At 36.0% G+C, this 19,302-nt stretch overlaps 1 protein-coding gene across 6 annotated transcripts in view; it reads left to right on the top strand.

Moving 5' to 3' along the window:
- The window catches only part of BARD1 (BRCA1 associated RING domain 1), an 84,956-nt gene that overhangs the window by 47,923 nt on the left and 17,731 nt on the right, over window positions 1–19,302 (top strand). For 5 of the 6 annotated variants that reach the window (XM_025404418.1, XM_025404423.1, XM_025404421.1 and 2 more), the window contains 3 exons: window positions 12,514–12,622; window positions 18,049–18,181; window positions 18,738–18,830. The exons of the other annotated variant lie outside the window; for it this stretch is intronic. In XM_025404418.1, coding sequence (XP_025260203.1) covers window positions 12,514–12,622; window positions 18,049–18,181; window positions 18,738–18,830 — 335 coding nt within the window. The remainder of the gene's footprint in view (window positions 1–12,513; window positions 12,623–18,048; window positions 18,182–18,737; window positions 18,831–19,302) is intronic. 6 annotated transcript variants of the gene reach the window in all.

The raw sequence follows: 19,302 nt of genomic DNA, 5'->3' as shown, positions 1-19,302 counted from the left end.
TAATTGAAAACCAAATTAATAATGCAATAATGCAAACCATACCTTGGTGCTGTTTCAGTAAATGTGTCTAGTCTCTTTTATCTCTCATAACAGGTTATAAGATAATTGGGGCAAATTCAGGGGATGTATGTGTGTGTGTGTATGTATATACATATATATGTGTGTATATGTATATATATACATATATATGTGTGTATATATATGTGTGTCTATATATATGTGTATATATATATACATATATATACATACACACACACATACATCCCCTGAATTTGAATTCATATTTGAACATACATATATATATATTTTTTTCTTCTGGTTGGTGTGTGTGTGTGTGTGTGTCTGTGTGTGTCTGTGTGTCTGTGTCTTCATATACATAGACCTAACAGAGATAACTATTTCTTTGTAAGGACCTAACTGATATGACTCTCCCGTATGTGTTGCAAGCTATTTGGTAAAGCAAATTATTGCTTGGGTCAGGTGAAACTGACTAGTTTTCATTCTAGGGTGCTTAAATCAGCCATGACTACTTTAATGAATAGAGCACTGGTCAGGGCGTTAGGGAATCTAGCTTTTATTTGTGACTCCATTATTGACTTTATAGCTTCAGGCAGGTTAATTTCTGTGCCTTGGTGTCCTCACCTATAAAACATGGGTGATGCCTGCTGCGTTTCTATTTCTTCAGAGCATAGTGAGGATTAATGAGCCAAAACACAGAGCCTCTCTTGTGGTTTATACACCATGATTCGTCACTGCACTGTGAGGGCTTATTAATATACAAGGAGTGGCAGACAGTGAGTCTGCCTTTACAGGTGCCTTCAGTGTTGTTTTAAGTAGGACTACCTAGTAAAGTGGCAACTTTAGGTATATCTATACCTCAGCACTGTCCAATAGACCTTTCTGTGGTGATGGAAATGTTTATATCTATGCTAGACATTCAATAGCGACTAGCCACCTCTACTGTTGAACACTTGAAAATTAGCTGTTGCTACTGAGGAATACATTTTAAAATGGATTTTATTTTAACCACATGTGCCAGGGACTACTGTGTTGGACAGCTGGTTGATACAGCTGGATAGTTGGGAAGTAGGGTTTATTTCACACAAGATGTTGGGATTGATATTGGATAAAGGATAGTAGGGCAGATGAAAGCATAGATTTAATCCTAGGGTACAAGAGTGTGGTAGCTGTTTCTGAAAATTTCCTTTCCAGACTATTGGTCTTCATACTTAAGTATTTTCCTGTGTTTTTTGCCTTTTAAAAAAGGTTGTAGTCATTGTTCATCTGATTGGCTTTACAAATTTCTTAACTGTTCTCCTCCTTTTCATATTACTTTTCTTTAATTCTCTTTCCATACTGCAACCAGAGTGCCTTCAGAAAAGCATGAGTCTGGCCAGATCATTTATTTGCTTAAAACCCTTCCATGGCTTCCTCTTAATGTTTTTTAAAATAAAGGTTAAACCCCAAAATATGGTTTATAAGACCCTGGATGGTCTGGTGCTACTTTCCTCTCTGTTCTCATCATTCTTTCCACAGCTTCTCCTTTCCCCCTTTCCTTCAAGCATTTTTTGCACCAGCTTTTCTGAATTTTTGTTTCCTTAAAATGTTTAGGATCTTTTATCTCCTAGCCTTTGTACATGCCTTTGCATTGTCTAGAATATTTGTTTTTGGTAGCCAGTTTCTCATTTGAGTTTCACTTGGGTTATCCTGTCCTTTTGGCTGCCTTTTCCTGATGTGGTGCTTCTCCCCAGTCACAGGACTTACTGTTTCCTACCTTCTCATGAGGCTGTAAACTGTATGGGCCAGGGATCACATCTGCCCTCCCTAGCTCTGCCAAGTGCTTAATGTAGTCTATGTCCACATTTGTTTGTAGAGTGAATTCGTGTTTGAATGAATGAAGATTTTAGTATACTTTTTCCTGTTTTTTGATAAAAGGTCAGATGACATGAAAATGGGAATTGCGTCCTTCTGCCACTACCTTTACTGTATGACAAGATGTCTAAAACCAAATTTCCCTTATCTGTGCCTTTTCTAAGGTGGTCGAACTGGTTCCTGGTAGCTTTTGCCCAACTGGCATCCATGGAATGTTACTTTGTGTGGGATTGTGGCTACCCAAAGTAATTCCTATAGCCTTGACTTTTAAGTGCATGCTTTCTCAGTGTTCTAGATACTGTCTTCTAGAATTAGGTAGTAACAGATGAGAATAGATGAAATTTATTCCTGCCCTTTCCTCCATTTCTTAAGAAGATCATGGGAAGGGGATCCGGAGCATGGAGACTATGGGATTCTTACTACTATTTTTTCTTCCTGAAGCTCTTATTCTTCATAAGCCATTAACAGCTCAGATTCTGAATCTGAGTTGGCAAACAAACTTTTTCTTTCTCTGCTTACTATATCTCTTTTACTCTTGGTGGAACTCCTTTCTCAATAAGTAGGCCTAAACTCTTCCCACGGAAGAAGGCTAAGAACCAGCAAGGGCAAACACCATTCTGTCTGACCCTCTTTAGGGTTTGCTACTTTGACTGATTGAAGAAGTAAAGTCCTTTTTGCTTATTGTAAATTTCTAAATGGCCTCCTTTAGCTCTAGGACAGACATTTTGGCTGTCTTCTTTATGACCTCAAGGTTGAAGTTTTCTCTTAGATGCCTTCCTCTCCTCTTAAGTCTTCTCATAGTCCCTCCATTGCTCCTTTGTCTCATCACCTCCTCAGTGGTCTGGCTGCTTCTGTTCTAGTAGGAGTGAACAGGCTGTTAAAGCACTGATTATAGAATGGTGTGAGACATGCCTGCATAGCACGGTGCTCACAGTAGTATGCAAGTCTCGACTAGGGCTGCAAGTAAGACCAGAGGAAGTCACAGAAGGCTTTCTGGAAGAAGAAGAACTCCGAGTTTTGAAAACGTAGAACAGGAGGATGGGCTTTTCAGAAAGACAAGGTACGGGTGCTAAGGTCCTCGAGGCCAGACTGCTGCTTCATTCATTCTAGGAACTTCTGTTAGTGATGTAAGTGGAATAAAAGGATGGAGGAGGATGAGAGGCCAGAGAAGGTGGGCAGGGACTTTGAAAGGCTGTGTGTGCTAAACAGAGTGCTGATTTTAAGTTGAAAATCTCCTCCTCCACACTGGGGAGGGAACTCAGTTAAGAGGTTTGTCCAGTAATCCAGGAAAGGAGTGATGAGAGTCAAATCAAAGTAGTGACAGTAGTGGTGGGAGGGGGGTGGGATGGGGAATAGCCATATTTATTAATTTATTCTTTCAAATGATGTTTGATTTACTTTGTACTGTTTCAAAAATACCATATTAGGATGTTTTGAAGTTGGGTAAGTACATAGATTCTAGTGGAGTACCGATTAGGATGTTGATTGAAATTGGGTAAGTGTATAGATTACAGTGGATTAGTAAAGTTGGTTTTTATCAAGTGGATTGATAAACTTGATGTCGTGTGTTATTCTTTAAATGGATACATCAATTTGCTAGGTTTTTATTTAGGAATTTTGCATTTTAAAAGTTAGAGTGATTTGTGATTTTATCTTTCATTTTTTACCCTTAGATTTTGGTACCAAAACTACACTCATAACTTCTAAAAGGTAATCAGGACCAAGATATATGTCTCCATTTGTTTAAGCGTTCTGTTATATATATCCTAGTAAAGTTTTTAGTCTGTTTCATATGTATGTATGTATACACATGCATATAACTATTAATTTAGGTTATTCTAGGTATAAGCTGAGTATTCCTTGCCCAAAATGCTTGGGATGAGAAGTATTTTGGATTTCTTTCCCGTTTTGGAATATTTGCGTATACATAGTGAGATGTCTTAGGGATGCTTCCCAAGACTAAATGTGAAATTTATCTATGTTTCATAAATGTTTTACACACATAGCCTGAAGGTAATTTTATACAATATTTTAAACAATTTTATGCATTAAAAAGGTTTTGTAAGTACTATGTTTGGAATTTTCCACTTGCGTCATGTTGGTGCTTAAAAAGTTTCCAATTTCGGAGCATTTCAAATTTCAGATTTTTGGGTTAGCGATGCTCAACCTGTATAGTATTTGATTATTTGTTGCTAGTAAACTGGATATTGTGTTAATAAACATAATTTGTTATTCTTGATATATAGGAGAGCTGTTAATTTAGTACGTTTCTATCCAGTCAGCACCTAATTCTAAAGATCTAATTTATTAACTTCTGTTTATTATTGCATTTGTCAGTGCTTCCAGAATGATACAATAATGATAGTTGGCTTGCTTGTTTCGTTCTTCCTTTTTTAAAAAAGTACTGACCCGTAGAGTTATATTCAATTTTAATATCCATATTAAATACAAAGGTTAATGTTCTTTATTGCCATGTGGAAACTTTCTTCCCTTTATTATTTTCTGATAAGATTGTATTTTATTTTATTGAATGATTTTCAGCTTCTGCGGAGATGATCTTAAACTTGTTTGTTTGTTTTTGTTTTGGAAATAGGGTCTCACTGTGTTGCCCAAGCTAGTCTTGAACTCCTGGGCTCAAGCGATCCTCCCACCTCAGCCTCCCAAAGCTTATGTTTTTTTGACTATTGATGTTATTAATACATGTTTAAATATTAAATCATGCTTGTATTCCTGGGATAAACTTGACGTAGTGTAGTATGTTTAAACACAAATTTTACATAAATTTGCTAGGGTTTTAGGAATTTTGTGTTTATGATTATAAGTTAGAGTGATTTGTGATTTTATCCTTCTTTTTTTACCTCAGATTTTGGTACCAAAATTATAGTCATAGTTTCTAAAAAGTAACCAGGATGCTTTTTTTTTTTTTTTCTTTTTACCTTTTGTGTTCTCTGGAACATGAATAGAATATCTTCTGGAAATATCCTGCCCCCTGCTAAGTTGGCATAACATTATCTATTTTAATAACTCACTTATTATATAATTTTTGGAGATCTCTCCAATTTTGTTATTAGTAGTAATCTGATATACTAATGTATTAATAATAAAATACAGACACTAAAGAGAAAATGGACTTTTCTTTTTATCCCATGAAGTTCATCCTTAAAAAGTCCCTGTGGACTGTAAAAATTTTACTTATTTTGCCATTTTGTCTGAGGCTGCAATTTTGATTAACTGTATAACTTTCCTGTTACTGTAAGAATATTAGTTTGAATTAGAAGAGTAAATATTTTTGTAATGCAGCCCTAGGAGAGAGAAGAAAAACTAAGACAAAGTCCAGCCTTAGAGTTAGTCTCGGATGTCACTGGGAGTGAGGAAAGCTTGTATAAGAGGGCTAAGTAATCCAGGTTTTATCCTGATACATGTTCTGGTATCATTAATAAGTTATGGGTCGGGTGTGGTGGCTCATGCCTGTAATCCCAACACTTTGGGAGACCGAGGAGGGTGGATCACTTGAGGTCAGGAGTTCGATACCAGCCTGGCCAACATGGTGAAACCCCATCTCTACTAAAAATACAAAAATTAGCCAGGTGTGGCCGTGTGTGCCTGTAGTCCAACTACTCGGGAGGCTGAGGCACAAGAATTGCTTGAACCTAGGAGGCGGAGGTTGCAGTAAACCAAGATGGTGCCACAGAACTCCAACCTGGGTGACAGAGTGAGACTCAGTCTCAAAAAATAATAATAAGCTACCATGAATGGTGCTAAGTAAGATGTGACTTTAAATATTGGAGACCAGGCTTAAGAACTGTCTTTTCAGTAGTGGCTTATAAAATACAAAGATAACTGAGAGCTTTTTTTGTAGCCCAGGAAGTGGGTACAGTTAACACCTTAGTCATATAAGTTAGGCATTGAATGTGTGTGGAAAACTAGACATAGGAAAAAGAATGGAGTATTTTCTGCTGCAAAGCCAAGTGAATTTAAAAGCATCCTATTGAATATTGGTGGAGGGAAATCTTGAAACCTTATAAGGCCACACAATAACTAAGAATTAACCATATTGTGGTATGAATTTAAAGTCAATGATACTCTTTATTTGCCATCTTCACTGTTTAATTTTAAAATAAACAAGCTTTTATAGTTCACCAGTGAAGTCTCCCAACCCTATTTTTTTCCCATAGAGGCTATGTTTTTATTAATTTTCCTACTGCAATGTTTTTGGGCCCTAAATCTTTATAATTATGGAGGATTCGAATATACAGGGCAAAGTCATATATCTACTTCAGACTTTCTCTTTTGTTTTGATTTAACTTTACTATTCTGGCAACTTACTTTTTTTAATGTGTTTTGCATTTAAATAACAGTATTAATTCATTTAACCCCCTCTTTTTTTTTTTTTTTGCATAAAAATGTACCTTTTGTGAGCTAAAACAATAAGAAAGAAAATCAGTTCTGTTTTAACCCTAGATCATGAGAAAAAGGTTTATATAATCTTTGTTGTCTGGGAATATTTATAATTGTTCAAAACATCATTGGTAATCTGTCTTCCCCACTGCCTTCTGTACATCCCAGTGTGAAGCTAGAACCACAGCTCTTACGGTCACATCAGAACCATTTTGAGTGTGTGGAGAGTAACATATGCTTTTTTTTTTTTTTTTTTTTTAATGGATATGTAGGATTTTAGAATGTGGTACTTGATCTACCATTAACAGAGTTTTCCTTGGAAGGATGTTGAATTCTGAAGTAGAAAATATTATGTAGACCATTGGACCTATTAATTGTCCCACTGCCCTAGGTTAATTTTAAAAAATTAATTGCCTACAACAGAGATAATTTATGTTTTATAGCTTAAAAAACCCATGTCACTATTTTGAATTACTCTGCTTTATCCTGCTCCATAGCAGGCAAAGTGACTTGAAAAATTAAATCTATGTGTTTGTAATTTTGTGGTTGTTCATGAAGGATTTCATTCATGAACTCTCTTGGTATCCTGTCATGGTGATAGATTTAGCATTAGTAAAAATGCGTTTTTTCATATGTTTTTGCAGTTTGGATGATCTGTACATGGAAGGACAAGTTTAAATTTGCCCATCTCTCCTTTCTTTTATTAGTGGTGTAATGAATTCAGATCACCATTGCCTACCGTATTATTACTGAGGGGAAAAGGATATTAAAAGGTTTTACTGCATCCTGAATATAGCCTTTGGGACAAAACTGAAACATTAAACACCACAGTTTAACCCTTTCATAAGTACTTCCTTTTCCTCATCTTCAGAATCAGAAAGATTCCTAGTTAGGAAAAGGATTTTCAAAGTTTTATTCTTATTCTGTTTATGTACCCGCTTTTCTTCCTTACCCTTTCAGGTCTGGGGAGCTTTACCAGACTGCAAAACCTTTTCTGTGTGCTTCTCTGCTTTCCTCCTCTGAGTTCTGGGAGGCCAGAAACTACCTTTTATCTCATTGTTTCTTTAGTGCCAAAAGTTGTTGGTACGTTTTCTTCAAAGTACTTGTTGAATGATGAGTATTTTCCAAACTAATTACAAAACAGTGTTTGTGACTTTTCCTCTACATGGTTATACAAATATCCTCATTCCATGTGTGTTAAATAAATAAATGATTAATGCTACTTCTGATATATGCAGTGTGTATATCACACATTATACATATTTATATATAAATATCTATTTTCACATCGAATCTATCAACATCAGTAACAAATCATCCAATATTTCGTACTACATTTTAGATAGCAAAAAGCAATGACACATGAACACCTGGATTGTCTGTTTAAGATTTTAAAACTTACAATCTCCAGTCATATCTTTAAAGATTTTATATGAAGCCTGTTTTCCACATTATGATTTAAAATCATAGGTAAAGGAATAGCGCTAGAGTACATTAGAGAGAAAAAACTGGTGAAATCTGCCAGTGTACTGTGTTGTCAAGGAACAGAAAAAAAATTAGAACCTTCGAATTTTTAGGGTTCATTATATGTATTAGTCCGTTCTCATACTGCTATGAAACACCTGAGACTGGTATTTATAAGGAAAAGAGGTTTAATTGACTCATGGCTCCCCAGGCTGTACAGGAAGGGCCTCAGGAAACTTAAACAGTCATGGTGGAAGGTGAAAGGGAAGCAGGCACGTCTTCCATGGCCGGAGCAGAAGGAAGAGGCAAGGAGGTGCTACACCCTTTTTATTTATTTATTTATAATTTTTTTATTTCTATAGATTTTTGGGGAACAAGTGGTATTTGGTTACACAAGTAAGTTTTTTAGTGGTGATTTGTGAGATTTTGGTGTACCCATCACCCGAGCAGTACACACTGAACCCAATTTGTAGTCTTTTATCCTTCACCACCTTCACACCTTTTCCCCCTGAGTCCCTCAAGTCTGTTGTGTCATTCTTATGCCTTTGCATCCTCATAGCATAGCTCCCACTTAGGAGTGAGAAAATACAATGTTCGGTTTTCCCCCCTGAGTTACTTCACTTACAGTAATATTCTCCAATCCCATCCAGGTGGCTGCAAATGCCATTAGTTCATTCCTTTTTATGCCAGAGTGGTATTCTATTGTATAATACACCACAGTTTCTCTATCCACTGGTTGATTGATGGGCATTTGGGTTGGTTCCACATTTTTGCAGTTGCAAATTGTGCTGCTATAAATATGCGTGTGCAAGTATCTTTTTCATATCATGACTTCTTTTCTTCTGGGTAGATACCCAGTAGTGGGATTGCTGGATCAAATGATAGTTCTAGTTCTTTAAGGAATCTCCAGTTTTCCATAGTGGTTGTACTAGTTTACATTTCCACCAACAGTGTAGAAGTGTTCCCTGTTTACCACATCTATGCCAATATCTGTTATTTTTAAATTTTTTAATTATGCCCATTCTTGCAGGAGTAAGGTGGTATCAGTGTGGTTTTGATTTGCATTTCCCTGGTCATTAGTGCTACACCCTTTTAAACAACCAGATCTGGTGAGAACTCAAACGCTATCACAAGAACAGCAAGGGGGAAATCCGCACCCATGATCCAGTCACTTCCTACCAGGCCCCTCCTCCAGCATTGGGAATTCTAATTTGACATGAGATTTGGGTGGGGACACAAATCGAAACCATATCAGTATAAGTAAAGTATATCATCTACATGTACTCATTTGCAATTCACTGAATTCGAGAGTGTCTTTAATAAGGCATTAAAAGAACTGACTGTCGAAAGTGGTACATGTAAAAGATACTAATATACTGTCATGTACTAGATGTAAATTCAGCAGTTAAGATCTCGACATTTTCATATATTCCAAAATAGTTTTAAATACTTTGGTGTTGCGTTGACCCATACCGTTTAACTAGTAGATACATGTGCCTTTCCATTTTCACAGCGACGTACACTTTTTGTCTCTAATGTTTGTTGCTTTATGCCTGATTTTTTCATTGGTTTTTCATGCTGTGTTTGGTTTCTACACATGAGCACACAGTGCCTAGAAGGTTTGATAGAAGGCTTTCTTCCATCAGTTCCGTACATTTCAGTAATCATGTTGCTTATTCCCTACACGGGCCCTTAATGGCTAACCACCATATTCCAGTTTCTAGTCCTGGGCTCAAGGCCATTTAAATCCATCTTTTATTTCACCTTATTACTTGTTTTGATTTGTACTTTATCAGTTTGATACCTGCTTGTTGAAGGAATGTTTATCCTCAGTAGGATTATAGGCAAGGACGGTGTTTCCTAAGTCTTATATATCCCTCCAAAACACCTAGTTTGAGTGGTAAAGCTTTAGGTTAAATCATGCTAGAAAAGAGAGAATTTACTATATTTAAGTGTATTTAGAAAAAGCCATTTTATAAGCTTCCCTGGTCACCCATTCTAATAAATAGCACATCAAGTCATTGATATCTATTTTGAGTCCATGATGTAGTAAATCTTAAAAAGTCTTCTTCCCTTGTATAATGATGAAGAATAATGTATTTATCACTGACTTCTCTCTATAGTAATGAGTTATATTAACAGTGCCTGAGATATGTTGCAACATAACTTTTCCTCTATGTAGTACCTCTTTGTTTTATAATGGGAATGAAATCCACCTCTGTGCATTTTAAATTGATTTTTCACACTAATTCTCTAACGAAAGTGTTAGTCTCTTCAAATATATCAATGGGAAGAAAGCACGCATTATTGTGCCCAAATAATAAGAAATCTTACCCACGCCTCATCTTTCCTTGCTGTGGTCTTTGAAGGTTTCACATGTAAACTCACATCTACTTCCAAATGTTAATGGTTCATGACAAAGCAGAAGCAACATGACTGGATTTAATAGGCTGTGTTTCCCATTATGCAGGACTGAGGTTAACCGATTATCTTTCCATCTGTAGCACCTGTAATGTGCCATTCAGTTCATTAGCATTACAGGAGGGCTAAGAGTTTAGTGAATTGTGTGTGAGCAGAAGCCATCCATAATCCAAGCAGAGAAACCACATGTTTTAAGACCATATGAGATAGTAAGCTTTGTATAGTAAGGATCCTAAATATAAATTGGAACTCTGGTAGTCACTTTGTAAAATCATCTTACTGGCTTAGACCATGTTTTACTGGTTGATTTTTGGTTTAAATTCCTCCCTAGCTGATGGTGGTACTTTGAGAAGCACTTAACAGTTTTTTGTGTTGTCATCATGGACTTTTTTTCATATATGTGTAAAATAACTACGCTAATGGATGAAGTTGCTGTGCATTAAAATGCACTTGATTGGGCTCTTATATTTTATTTTTTTGAGGTGTAAGATCTACGTTTGTCTCTGTCAAAAAGTCCTAGTGTGTGCATGGATTTTTTTTTTTCCTCATTTTTTCTTTTTTCATTGAAACAGTGTCTCTTGCTCAGGCTGGAGTACTGTGGCACAATCATGGCTACAGAGTTATTTATTTATTTATTTTGGATGGCATATAATGTGACATTTTTATTGTTGTTTTGTTTATTCATATTTGCACTTGGTGGTTTAAGACCTAGAACATTGGTTCTTCAACTCAGATTTCTATTTTTTTATTGTCATATGTTTAGCATATATGTGTGAGGAGATTGTGTATTTGGTATATGAACATAATAATTTAGAGAATGAATTAGGAAGTATCAAAAATAGTGGATGAGTTTCTTTTAAAATACCCTGAGATTGTCTGCTCTAAATGTAAGCTGTGATGTGTGTCGCTTTGTTTTAAATTATAAAGCTGAAATGCAATCCACTGTGTTATATCTTGGCTGGAGAAAGACTGTTGCCAGAGGAAGGTTGTTGGACTTGGACATAAAGAAGAGTCAGAATACAAACTTGTCAGTGTTTACCCAGGACTGTCCAAAGAAGAAAGCAACTGGACCTGATAGTCACGAATTGCAGTCATTAGAGAAACATTTGCTGTGGTTCATTTCTTACTCTAACACACTAGCTTTCTTTTCTCACTCTGCCATCGAAACAATTTTCACCAAGGTCATTAATGACCTTGTCTGTGAACTCAGTAGATGCTTATATCCTTCATCTACATGACCTCTATGCAGCATCAAACAGAATTGGCATTTTCTACCTTCCACTTCCCTTGATGTTTCTCTCTGTTTCCTTCCAGATCTTTTTCTATACATTTGATACAATTTACAGAGTTAGTATTATACCATGTTTATAACTTTATATCCTATTTACCACATTGCATTTTCACATGAACTTCAGTGGCCATTATATGAATATAGCATAATCTTTAATAAAAACCATAAAAGACTATAAAAGAATTGCTCATTTTGAAAACTTTTTGCCATAGTATAGTGTATTTAAATCATATTCTGAAACCGTATGTAAGGAAACAGAATAGTAGACAGAAGTCCTTTAGTTTTAACAAGTTACTTATAATTGAAATACTTTAGGCTGGGCAATATTTAATTTCAGTGAAATTGAACAAGGAGAATATGACCTTAGTTAAGCCATTGGAACTTGTTCTTCTCTCTTTGTTTTCTTGTCTTGAACAGGATCAAACTGGGATCTCTAAAATCTCTTCCAGCATAACATTCTGTGACTCGTGAATTAGTACATGCTGAGACTCTTGTATCTCTCTGAGCCATAATAGTTTGTTCTGCAATGGTTGTGATTATTACAAGTTATTGTATGCATACATGTTTAAATTAATTTTGAAAGTACTCTTTTCACTACGTTATTAAACTGTTTGTTATGTGGCATAATTTTCCTTCTAATAGAACAAAATCCCTGTCCTGTGAATTTGTCTAATTTTGTATTGGTTTATAAAGACTATAGGGCCTATAACAGCTGTAGTAAATGATTTTTATTGGCATTTGAAAGTCTGTCACTCATAGTGATTGGTGATTATGAAGCCATATTTTAATATGAATACAGCAGAATACAGTTGTGAAAAAATTCATGATACTATATTCAATAAAAACAATCCCTATAATCTGATGTCAGACTGAAATTTTACATCATTTCTCCTTTGAGTTCAGCAGCTTTTGATTCTAGATTCTTCTACCTCATGTGAGTTCTGAGTAATTTATTTTAGTTAAAATTGTATATTATTAAGGATGTTGGAAAATTGTTCTACTGGTGCATTCATGCAGTTAAGAGACTCGTTTGACTTACTTAAACACATCTGCACTTACTTTACCAGTAACATATTTGGTCTGCGGCCTGTGGATTATACAGACGATGAAAATATGAAATCACTATTGCTGCTACCAGAGAAGAATGAATCATCCACAACTAGCCATTGCTCAGTAGTAAGTATGGATTCAGCTTTGGGACATTTATATATTTTATTGAAATTGGTTATGAAAGGAACATAATAGAAAAATTTCCATTTGGCAAATTGCTTACATTCACCAAACAGTTATTGAGCACTTCCTGAGTGTTAACTACTGTGGATTCAAAGACATAATCAGAGTATAACCATCTAGAAATACTTATTGAGCCTGCTGTGTATTTTAGGCAGCATTCATGAAACAATGACTATGACTGATAGAACGCTTATTCTCAGGGAGGCGCTTACCATCTGGTGAGAGGTAGGAAAGAGACAAACTGGAAATATGTGAACTAATAGAAATAAAATAATTTCAGAAACTTAGACATGAGTGCTTTGAAGATGTTGTAGAGTGTTGTTGGATGGAGGTAGTGGGCTTCCGCAAGGCCACTGCTTTAGCTAGGGTCACAGAGGGAAGCCTTAAAGCACTGATTTAAATTGAAACCTGAATGTTGAAGTGAGGAGGCTGCCAGGTGACTGTCCAGAGGACACAGTGTATAGGCCCTTCAGTGAATGAGACTGGTATGTTAGAAGGTTAGAAAGAAGTTTGTTATTGCTGGAGACTAGCAAGCATCTAAGCAGGACTTTCGGATGGATTACATATGAAGTGTGGGGAAAGAATGGAATAAGTATGACCTTAGCAGTGAAGTAGATGGTAATGCCATTTGTTGCCATGGAGAAGGAAATCAATTGTTTTATTTGCCAATTTGATGTCTGTAAAACATCAAATGGAGATATCGAATAGATCATTGGATATGAAACTATGGAGCTTAGGAGAGAGGTACAAGCTAGAGATAAAGTGGAAAGAGTACCTGTTTCTTAGGAACCCATAGCTTAGCAGGGATTGCAGATGTAAAAACTTTTACTGTACATTGTAATAAATTTGTAAAATAAGCTATAAAAATATACAATAGAATCAAAGTAAGTAGAAACTACAGGAGACGTCAGGAAAAATTTCACAGAAAGGCCAGACGCAGTGGATCGCACCTGTAATCCCAGCACTTTGGGAGGCTGGGGTGGGCGGATCACTTGAGGTCAGGAGTTCGAGACCTGCCTGGTCAACGTGGTGAAACCCCATCTCTATGAAAAATACAAAAAGTAGCCAAGTGTGGTGGCGCACACCTATAGTCCCAGCTACTAGGGAGACTTGAGGCGTGATAATTAATTGAACCCAGGAAGTAAAGATTGCAGTGAGCTAGATCACACCACTGCACTCCATCCTGGGTAACAGAGCAAGACTGTCTCAAAAACTATATATATGCATATATATATATATATATAGAGAGAGAGAGAGAGAGAGAGAGAGACAGAATTTCACAGAGAAGGTGTCCTAAGTCTTTCAGGGTAAACATTTTAGCAAAGTATCTAATAGAATGCTGTTGGCTGCCAGTAACAGAAAACCTTTACTCAAATGCTTGAAAACAGTTTATTACTTTATATAGAATTAATCCCGATGCAGGATAGCTCTGCATTTGCTTAATTTAGCACTTAGTGGTTACATCAAGGAACCCAATTCTTTGTATCTCTTTACCTTGCCATCCTCAGTTTGGGGGATTTGTCCTCACTAAGAAGTTTCCTTTAGTGGTTGTAGAATGATTGCCACAATTCTAGATACGACAGTGGCCAACTGAAAAGAGACACTTTCCGTGGGCTTTCCCTGTGTCTTATTGTCAGAAATTGATTTGACAGCCCCTCCTGGGGCTGGAGGATAGGGTCAGTCTTTGAAAGGGAGGCTACCTGAATAAAACTGGGCTTCTGTTAGTGTGGAGGAAGTGAGCAATAGATTTTGAGTGGACAGCCAACATTCCCCACTGCAATCAGGTATACAAGGTGCGAATGGCAGCCCACATCTAAGGAACAGCTGCTTAGAGACAAGAAGGCATAAAGGACCTTAGGAATTTGAGAAACTAGCATTTACTGTGAGAGGAGTATGACGTGTGTTTAAGAGGGATTCAGGGTAAAGGGCTAGGTTGGGACCAGGTTATGAAAAGCCTTAAATTCCCCAATACGAGTTTAGACTTAATAGGGCACCTTCATTGTGTTTGTAACTGAAATAGGACTGTCTGCAGGGTAGCTGGGAGTGGGAAGAGACTGAAGACTGATTGGGAAGCTGCAGTACTGGAGTCCAGGTTTGAAATGCTGAGAACTGGAATTATAGATGGTAGTTATGTGGGGATGGAGAGAAGGAATTTTAGAGAGAGTTGGTAGACTCACCATATCTAGTACTGCTCAGATGGGGAAAAATAACAGAAAGGGAGGAGCTGAGGTCAAGGATCATTCATAAGAGTAGTAGTAGACACCATTGTTTAAGATAAGAGGTAGCCTAAGGTAGCTACAGTTTGATGCTCTCATAGGTGCTTTCATGAGCTAGTTACTTTCGTATCTTGAATACTCTGTGTCTTCTGCTTTAGACTTCAGCCTTATAAATGTGTTCCAAACTATAGTTTTGGTAATGAATTGGAAGAGAAGCTAGAAATCAGCAGTTTAATTTTCCCCGTTTACAAATGAGAAAAGGGAGACCTAAAGAGGCTATGATTCGCCCCAGGGTTGACCAGCCATTTTAAAAAAAAGGTTGTTTTTTTCTTCTTAATGGACCAGTTAGAACTTACATTTCTGAAACCTTAGGTCAGTACTCCATTCAGTCCCACCATACTCAGCAACTATAAATTGACTTGTTTTCTTCATTTGTACTTGCAGTCTGACAGAGCGTAGAATAACAAAGTTGTCCTTTGCTGGTGTTCCTTTTATGTAAAAGCTGGAAAATGATTATTTTAAATGTGTCAAGAATAAAGATATCTTGATGATATTCTTAGAGTCTGAGGGTGGCAATGCCTTTCAGAAAAGGAGGGTTTTTATTATGTAGAAGAGACCTCTACTTCACGCATGTCATGTAGACATGGCCTTTTGAGTATTCTTATTTACTGTCTTAATGGTTGGTACTTGGCTAAGGAAAAGATAATATCAAGTCCTTCAAGTTTAAAGGGTAGTTTCTTAATGTGCAGTCCTGAAGATGGAACCTCTGGAGTGTACCTTCCGTCAGCCACTACCAGTTTCTTCTTCACTCACTCTTTTTCAGTCACATGGGCTGCCTTGCTGTATCTTGAGTCCACCAAACATACTCTCATTTCAGGTGTGCAGCACCACCTGTTTTTTTTGTTTTTTTTTTTTTTTCTTCCGGGAACTAGATGTTCCCATGGCCAGCTTCCTCACACCCTTCAGACCCAGCTCTAGCATAGTCTTAGCAGAGAGGACTCTGTGCCGCTGCATATTAAATAGCAACCTCCCAATGCTGCCTAGCCCCCTTCCCCTGCTGTGTTGTACCGTACTATTTCTCATTTGATGTAATGTATTTTTATTTTATTGTGTTGTTTTCCCCTCTCAACTAGAATATAAACTGTGTGAGGGCAGGGGCTGGCTTTTTTGTTTACTATAATAGCCCTAGCATTGAAAACAGTGTTTGGCACATACTGAGTGTTCAGTAAGTGTCTGCTGAATGCATGAATGAGCATTAGAGTATTCTTTATGATACATACTTGCCTCTGAAACAAGCACAAGTGCTTGGTAGCTTAGTCTGGAACCCTTTAAATAGTGATGTCCAGTGAGCTGCTTTAGGGAACATCACGCAGATGGGAAGGGGTTTGAATTTCCCTACTTCCCCTTTAGGATTTTTGTGTTTCAAGTAAAAATTTAGTGGCTGTTGGAAAACGGCTTTAAGTTTGAGAAGCAACCTCTAATCTTTTAAAAATTTAAAAAGCTCCTTATCATTCGCTTTGAGACTTCTGTGTTCGTGATTCATTTTGAGCAGCATATTTATCTAAGAAGATTTTTTTCTAGATTTTTTAACCCCATTTTTGATGAACTTAAGAAAAACTAATGATTTTATCTAAGAAAAAGTACCCTATTTAATTATTCCTTTGAATTTAATGCTAATAAACATAGTATCTGATCTCTATAAAATCAGGGTATTCAACCTTCGGGGTGTTTTTTTGCGCCTCTTTTGAGCCTCATGGGTCAGAGACCTATGCTTATTCAAGTCACATCCCCAGCCCCCATGCCACCTCACCCCAAATCAGACATGTGGCTTTGGCAGCTGTTTGCTTTATGTTTTATTATAGCATTCTTTAACTGTGAGAAATGAGTGCCAGTTTCTATTTTTTAGGCAAATTTTTAAAAGTACGATAGGAAAATACTTGACCCACTTTGGTGCTTTCCTTAGGTTGCTAGAAATAGTATCATATGCTATATTTAGAAATGATATCTTTTTCACTCTTGTATTTTGTGCAGAGAACTAATGTAGCTGAAGTAGTGTTATATATTGAGAAGTAATGTGTTCTATTTAGATGTATTTAGTAATGTGTTCTATTTTTATGGTATTTGTGTAACTTAATAAGAAATTTTGAAATACTGTAGTATTTTTAAATATTATCAAAGAGTAATTGAATAATCCATAAAGTACGCTGAATTATTTATTTTCATGTGAGGAGTATTTATAACATTTAGGTTAGATGTGGTTACATCATTTTACAATTTAGTGACTAGGAAAGATGAGCTGAACTTTTAAGTGCTGAATTCTGTCATTTTTACATCATCTTACAATTTAGTGACTAGGAAAGAAGAGCTGAATTCTGTCATTTACAAACACTTTTATGTAAATATATATATATATGAGATATATATGGACATATATTATTTCCTTGAGTCTTTCGCTTCTCAGCCTTAATGCTATCCACTGTTACCTTCTCTTTATTTTTGTCTTTTTTAACTCTGTGAATTCTAAGTCTACATTTTAAAGTGAAACTATTAGTCTTTGTTAGAGCACTTTTTTCTTAGTCATGAGCTGCATGGACTATTTATGGATCTGATCTCCTAAGTTTTGAATTAACTTGTCTGTTTTTCTCTTTTCTTAGTTTCGAGGGGTTACTATTTTGATAATTTGTTTTCTATTTTTTAGGTCAGCACTGTTCTAGAAGTCTTGGCATTCTTTGATTTTTCAGATAATCTCAGTTTAATAACAGACCAAGTTTGAGTTACTCTATTGGGACAAGTTAGTGGAGGTGGAATAGGGAACTGCTGATTTTAAGTGGATATTTTGGGTTACTTGGGGAAAGAAAAAGACTTACTGGTGACAGAATGAAGTAAAACCCTGGAGAGACGCAATTTAAAATTGAAGAAACAAGATGCCCTGGGTATGGAGAGCTATCTCAGTTGACATTTTCTTGAGGGAAAAATAAAGAGAAAAATAATTAAAAGGTTCTGGGTGTAGATTCAATGGAAATTACTGAAAATTATTAGACAGAGTAAACTAAGTAATGAAATTCAAGCTTATATCAAGTAACAGTCTGTTTAATGTCTTCGTCTAGTCTTCTAATGTTTTTAACACTGTGGCATCTCCTTTTATATTAACAGATGAACACTGGGCAGCGTAGGGATGGACCTCTTGTACTTATAGGCAGTGGGCTCTCTTCAGAACAACAGAAGATGCTCAGTGAACTTGCAGCAATTCTTAAGGCTAAAAAATGTACTGAGTTTGACAGTACAGGTGAGGATTTTGAATTTTGGGGGGGGTAGAAAAAAATGTTAGATAATCCTTTTGGAGAACTACCTTTGACAATTTACATATATTTTAACCATTGGGTGATGGCTGTATACTTCGCATCTTGTAATAAATCTAAGTTTTTTTTCAGTAATAAACTACTTATAGACAATGTAGTTAGGAAATGTAAAGTTTAAAGGTTTGCATATATTTTAGGACAAGACAGTATTTCAGAAGAGCAAATTTGTGACTTTGCTAATGACAAATAAATTGTACTGCAGTGTAATTCCTAATCCCTTAGGTGTAATTTGAAAATAAAATAAAAATTTGTGTTTGCCAATGTGACTTTAAGATACATGGTTTATGATCTGATTTTTCATATTGATGGCCAGGTTAGAGAATGAGGTACTAAATAGAAGTAGTCTTACACTTAAGTATAAAAATTGTTGCCTTTGAAGATTCAGATACAAGTTTATAAAATATAGATTAGTTATACAAAGCAGGCCAAAGAAATACTTTGGCTTATATCTTTCTTTCTCTTACTACCTTTTTTGTATTTTAGTAACTCATGTTGTTGTTCCTGGTGATGCAGTTCAAAGTACTTTGAAGTGTATGCTTGGGATTCTCAATGGATGCTGGATTCTAAAATTTGAATGTAAGTGTTGGATTTGAGAGAATTAAGAAATGAATTAGACTAGTTTCATTTTTCATGGTTATTAATGCCCGTGATTAAGGAACTTGATGTTAATGTTCTTACCTCTGGTTAGTCACTGCATTTTGTAAAAGCTTCTCATATTTATGGTGTCATTTAGATGTCCTTAGTAAATGTATACACATATGTTCTGGTTTTAAAGTCTTTTTTTCCTTCAATACCAACTATTTCAATGAAAAGTAAATGGAGTACATAGTGCACTTTTAAGCCTAAGCAATTCATGTTACTGTTAAATGATATATTGAATTTATTAATACATGTTTTAAATATATGGCATGACATGTCTGTGAAATGAAAGCAGTTTATTGCTTTTCCTTTATGCTTACCTGCATAACACCCTTTTGGTCTTAGTTAATTTAATCCAGTATTTTTAGGAAGCTGTTGGGAAATGACTGCCTTGTACTACTTTAGTTGG

The sequence above is a fragment of the Theropithecus gelada genome, chromosome 12, assembly GCF_003255815.1.
Source record: "Theropithecus gelada isolate Dixy chromosome 12, Tgel_1.0, whole genome shotgun sequence".
Lineage (NCBI taxonomy): Eukaryota > Metazoa > Chordata > Mammalia > Primates > Cercopithecidae > Theropithecus > Theropithecus gelada.
Note: the sequence above shows the minus strand (reverse complement) of the source record. Positions and strands in the feature narration are given on the sequence as shown.